Source organism: Cryptomeria japonica, chromosome 10 (assembly GCF_030272615.1).
Source record: "Cryptomeria japonica chromosome 10, Sugi_1.0, whole genome shotgun sequence".
Taxonomy (NCBI): Eukaryota; Viridiplantae; Streptophyta; class Pinopsida; order Cupressales; family Cupressaceae; genus Cryptomeria; species Cryptomeria japonica.
In genome coordinates this window covers 6,135,459-6,141,445 of record NC_081414.1, presented here as the reverse complement: position 1 = coordinate 6,141,445, position 5,987 = coordinate 6,135,459, and the positions used below count along the sequence as shown (strand labels likewise).

Here is a 5,987-nt window from a genome sequence, read left to right as displayed (position 1 = left end):
AACATTCACTCTAAGTGTTTTGCAGTGGTTCTTTTAATGGCTGTGTTCGGTGGTGTGTTATATCATCTCTCTCCAAACTGTGAACTCTTTGAACCTAGTTCAAATAGTTCAGGGGTGTTCAACATGTTCAACAAGGTTCAAAGGGTCAACAACACTTAACATAGTTAATCCTTTCAGAAGAGAATTTTCTTGGCGCGATGTACGCCTTGAAGTACTTGAACTCTTGTGAAGTCAGTTCAGATTGTTCATGTGTGTTCAAATCAGGTGGGTCCCATGAGCTAAAAGACATGGTGGTGCACTTATTGCCAATTATGATGAAGATTGAACCATATCTCGGGTGACGTCAACTGTTTGAGTTTTTGAGGCAAGTAATCATTTCGGGAACTGGCGGTTATTTCAAAAATGCCGCCATGCATTCAATGCGTGCATGCGATGTCCAATTGAAAAGCTTAGCACATTTAAACTGACAATTGGAATTAATGCACTTAATAAGTAAGGATAAAAAGCCATCTCACATTAGGCACAAGCCTAATCTGGCTCTGGACTTCTCTGCTCCTTGACATACCATGTCATGAAGTGGTGCGCATAAAAGAATGGACCAAACCAAAGATACAGAGGCGAAGGATAAAATTCTTGATGCTCAGATATTTGAAGTTGAAGATCTTGACAGTGACATTTTGAACACCATGGATTCCCATGAGGTTACCGTAGCCATGATGCCACCCTCTAAAGTGATCGGAGGAACAACCAGTTCGAGTGCAACTCCTAAGTGGCTAACCACTTCAGTAAGAAAAAAATGGAGTTTCATTCCTGTGACCATTCCAATTTAGGACATGGTATTTAAGTACATAGAGAAGGGCACCAAGCCAAAGAAGTTCAAAACAACTACCCGACTGGATAATGATGAAGGAACCAGAAAGTGGGTTGCCAAGATTGCCTCATACAAGCCCAAGGACAAAGATAAGGAAGTCGGTGCAGAGGATTTTGAGATCACCAAGGTGGAGCTCGGGAACATGAGCAGGGATTCAGATAATCATTTCTTCCAGGTATCGGCTAAGAAAATGCTTGCCAGGTCAGAAAAAGATGGGCGGGAGAAGAGAAAGCTAAAGCGGCATATAAACATTCTTACTCAATTCATTGTTAGCATCGGTTGCTTCGAAGCACTTCCCATATCCCATGCTATAGAGAGCTTTGATCCTACTTCACCAGAGAATAAAAAGCTAATGAGTTAGGTTCAATGAGCTAAAAGCATTGCAGAGGTTGTGGAGACATGGATTGAAGGAGTAATTAAAGACGAAGAAAAGTATATCACAAGCTCCCAGAAGTTATGTGATGAGATGCAGAGCCTCATTGCTGAAATTCAAAACCAGATTTCGCCATGGGAGAAAGAGGAACATAAATGGGAAAATGTCTTGCCTATGCTCACCAAAATAGAAGAGTATGGAGCCATCAGATTCCTGATAGAGCATTCAATCAAGTTGGTAACCGATGAATGCCAACTCTTCGTATTGAAAAATATTATAATGTGGCAGGTACTCACCTTCAAGTCTATGATTTCCGATGCCAAGACTTATGTTTATGAACTTCAGGACCTTCAATGCAGTTTAGTTAATGACAACAAAGTGGTTAATCCGGACCACGATTGGCAGCTAGGGATTTGTGGGCTGAACACACAGGATGCGATAAAGGCTTTCAGGCTATACATGGAGAAAATTAAAGCTAAAGGCAATTTCACCCTTGAAGATATAACACAAGTCGCCCGGATCGAGTCCATGACGTTTATCGGTAACGATCAGTTACCGAAGCATGCTGAGAAAATGGTGAAGCACAGATGGAACAAAGAAGCCGCAAAGGCAAAAATCAATGCTATGAAGAATCCAAACCAATCTATAATCCAGGAACTTGCAACTACCTACGACACCTAGGAAAGCGGAGGAGAAGATGACGATGGAAAAGGAGCATAAGGTGTTGTTAATGCTCTGTTTTTATGTATTTTTCATGATTGTGCAAATGACTTCGAGACATCTGTCCCAAATATACTATGTTGGTTTTTGTAACTAATTCAGAGGAGGTTGAGTTTTCAGTGAGACCTCCTCTGTTATAAAGACTATAAATTAGATTAAGATAGACAGAACGGGGGTTAGATTTTGGTTAGAATTTTGTTGGTTTTTACTTAGTTTTTCTGGTTTTAGAAGTTCTATTTTGTTGAAGGAAGTCATCAGACTTAAAAAATATGGAATTGATAAGGATTTATACATGTATTGTTGTGTCTTTGTCACATAAGATATAAATATATAAAAGATCATATTGTTTTTGGGAGAAGGAAAACTTTTGAGTTTTGAATCTGTGTAGTGATATATCTTTGCATATATTGATCTAATCAAATGAAATTGATCGCCTTTCCAATGCAGAATATTATCATTATTCCGGGACTCCTTCTTGTGAGATTTTTAAAGATATTGTCTTGAAAAGAGACTTTATTTCTCTTATCTATTTTTATGAACTATTAAACTAGTGTTCTGAACTTTGTTTCGATCACTTCCATTTCTCATGTTGAAGAATTTTGAAGAATGATTTTTCTCTGAAATATGTGTAAATCATTAGCTTCTCATCTAAGAATGAAGTAGGTAGCCTTACATGCTTTCAAGTTAAAATCATACCAATTAAATTTAATTAGATTATTCCCTAAATAACTAATGGAGGGAGCTGTACCTATCAAAAATTCAGAGGGAAGTAGTATATGTTACACTTACCCAGCTGTTTAGTTGAACTTTTGTCTTTTAAAGAAGGCGACAAATTTTGGAATTAATTAATTTGAAGAAAGAGAAAAATATGTTCACTAATAGATTTTTGGCGACTCTACTGGGGAGACGTCAAACATTAAATAGATCATCATGCTATGAGCATGTTAGAATTGAACTCATAATCAACAGTATCAACAGGTTTGTTTTGTCTGAGACAAATTTCCATAACTCAGGAATATTGCTGCGGTCGAAAGAATTGTTTAAAGACCTTAGAAACCCTAGAGACGACAACACTGGATTCACGTCCTTATACCAGATCACAAAGGAGAGAGGGAGTAATTGATAATTATTTTGAAGAATTTCAAGGGTTATCATTTGCCACAAATTTCACTCCCAAGAGGAGCGCTAAAAGCAGACCTTCCTCTCCTACCAGAACCACTTCTATACCTTCCTCTTCTAGCCATTGGCAAGCACTAACACTTACTGGAGTTCAAGACCCTCCCCTTGTAACTATTTACCCTGTTTTCATTATGGCCCAACCATGGGGTGCCGCAGTCGGACCTCTTGTCCTCAGAGCCCATAATCCACTTCCAAAAGGGGCAAGGGATGTTTTACCTAAGTTTAATGGGGATGGAAAAGTCTTGGTTGAAGAAAACTTGAATTCTTTTAATGTAGCTATTGGGATACCGGTAGTACAACATGAGGATGTGGCAATTAGGCTTTTTGCTCAAACTCTTACCGAGGGGGAAACATATTGGTTCAGTCATCTGCAAGCGGGATCTATAACTGATTGGCAAACAATGAAAACTACTTTTGAGAAATGGTTCAAGAGTGTTGATGATGAGCACTCACTATTGGCTTGGCTCACACAAATGAAAAAAGAGATTCATGAGCCAATGAGGGATTATGTAGCTGGGTATAATAAGATTATCCATAAAATTCCCCAGGCTAAAAGACCAACTATTGATAATCAATAATTCTTCTTTATAAACTCTATGCCTCCCATTGTTGGTTTCCATCTCAGAAGAAATAGGCTAGCCGATCTTGATACTGCACAAAATTAGGCTATAGAACTCGAAGATGATCTAATAACAGTCAGGAAATGGAGAAAGGATGTGCAAATTCCTCAAGGTCAACCTCAAGCCTCCACCCCTTCAACTGATCCAGTTGTTCAAAGGCTAGTCAATGATATGATTTCTTTGAAGAGGCAGATACTGAAACCTAGAGTTTCCTACCCACAACCCTATCAAGATATAAGCAAAAAACAACCAAACCAGTATAATTATGGGCAATCTTTGCAATTGCCCGCTACCCCGCAAAGATTGCAAATAGAGGCCCCTCCTGATAAGGGTGCTATATGCTCATTTCACCTCACTATAGATCATGATGGGAGTTCTTGTCCTAATATGATAAGGCATGTTCAAATGAAAATCACAAAGGATGAACTAGGTGAGTTCATTAAAGCAGAGAAAATTCAAGAAGTACCTGGCGACTCTGGATCATTCTACCTTGAATATGAGTCAGATTCAGAAAGAGGTGGTAATATTTTGGCAACTCTTGAAGATCCTGCATGTGCAATCCTTACAAGGAATCAACAAACCTCCCAACCTACTCCTTTTGCGATCTCTTCTGGAGCTAATTTCAAAGGTAAAGACCCCACAAGTAATGATTTTTCCTCTAATGCAAAGACTCCCGAAGTTAAGATTTTACAAATAAATCTTGAAAGTAAAAATAATTCTTCTTCTTTCTCCTCCTTTGACATAATTGAATTTTGTAAAGCTTCAACTATTCAACTTGCTACTACTGAATATTTGAAACCGAACCCGAAGGAACTAGACAAACTGGTCAAGTATGTAAAAGGAGATTCTTCTTCAGAGTCCTTAGTGCATAAATGTGTGGTGGATAGTGATTTGTTTACTGCTGAAAAACCTGCATCTGTTCTGTGCCCTTCTACTGATTTGAGTAATCCTTGTGCTTTTCACAATGTTGAAGATAGACTTGACATTGAAGTTCTGAAACCCGAACCTTTTTACATCTCTCTTCTCTTGAATGGTCAGAAGCTTAGCAATTGTATAATAGATTCAGGAGCATCAGATAACATAATGCCTTCATCTATTGCTAGGTCTTTAGGTTTAACACTCACTAAGATATTTGGGAGATGTTATTCAATGGATGGGAAGCAGGTCCCTCTTATTGGACAGGTAAAGGATGCTCAGGCAGTGCTAGCAGCATGTCCTGATAAAAGGGTAAAATTGACTATTTTGGATGCTGACATTCTTGCAAGTTATGGGATGCTCTTAAGTAGAATTTTCTATAAAAAACTTGGAGGTGAAATTAAGATGGATTGGTCAGAAGCTATCATCCCACTTGGAAAACAAAAAATCAAACTTGAACCCGAACCAAAAAATAAATACACAGTCTTTCCCTCTGATAAACCCAAAGCTTAGATTCTGTTCCAAGAATGTGAATTTGGAAACTATCTCATCCTTGCACCTAATAAAAAAGAATTTGAAGAAGCAATTGATGAACATGGCGGATTGTGGTAGACGGAATTTGATGGAAGTTGTGCCAACTCTGGCTCTGAAGCAGGGGTAGTTTTGTTGTCCCCTAATGGTAACATTTTCCCTTTTTCTTTCAAGTTGGATTTCAAGAATACTAATTTAACTGCAAAGTATGAGGCATTACTGCTAGGATTAAATGAAGCCAAGTGTAAGGGTATTAAACTGCTCAAGGTTAAAGGGGATGCAGAGATGATTGTCAGACATGTAAGAAATGTCTATTCAGTTAAGAATGATAGATTGAAACATTATAGAAACAAGGTTTGGGATGAGATATAGTTTTTTGATGCTTTCTCAATTGAAGCTATACTAAGGGATCAAAACACTAGGGCAGATTCGTTGGTCGTTTCAGCTTCTCTTTTGTTACCACACCCAGACTTTAAGGATGATTCTTATAGGATTGAAATGATTTATAGGCATAGTGTCCCTGATAATGTAAATAATTGGCAAGTATTTGATATAGATGCTCAGATTAAAGACTTTCTAAAGTGCACTCGTTCATTTACCCAATCATATTTTGAAGGTTCCGAAGATAGTTTCAAGGAATTTAGTCCATATCCGGGTCTTGATTCTGATAAGAATTTCATTCAGCTTAAAGGGAACAAAATTTTGAAAGGGCTAGTGACTCTGGAGAGTTTTTTCACCCAAAATGATGTATTCATAGGCAAGAAAGCTCCTGACAATG

General features: G+C 38.1%; 1 protein-coding gene across 1 annotated transcript; it reads left to right on the top strand.

Annotated features, from left to right (window-relative positions):
- The first annotated feature begins 593 nt into the window (after positions 1 to 593).
- Positions 594 to 5,581, top strand: LOC131069358 (uncharacterized). Its single transcript, XM_058004726.2, has 3 exons — positions 594 to 731; positions 831 to 1,139; positions 5,291 to 5,581. Exons 1-3 carry the CDS (start codon positions 594 to 596, stop codon positions 5,579 to 5,581), a joined length of 738 nt encoding a protein of 245 aa, XP_057860709.2.
- Positions 5,582 to 5,987: the final 406 nt, after the last annotated feature.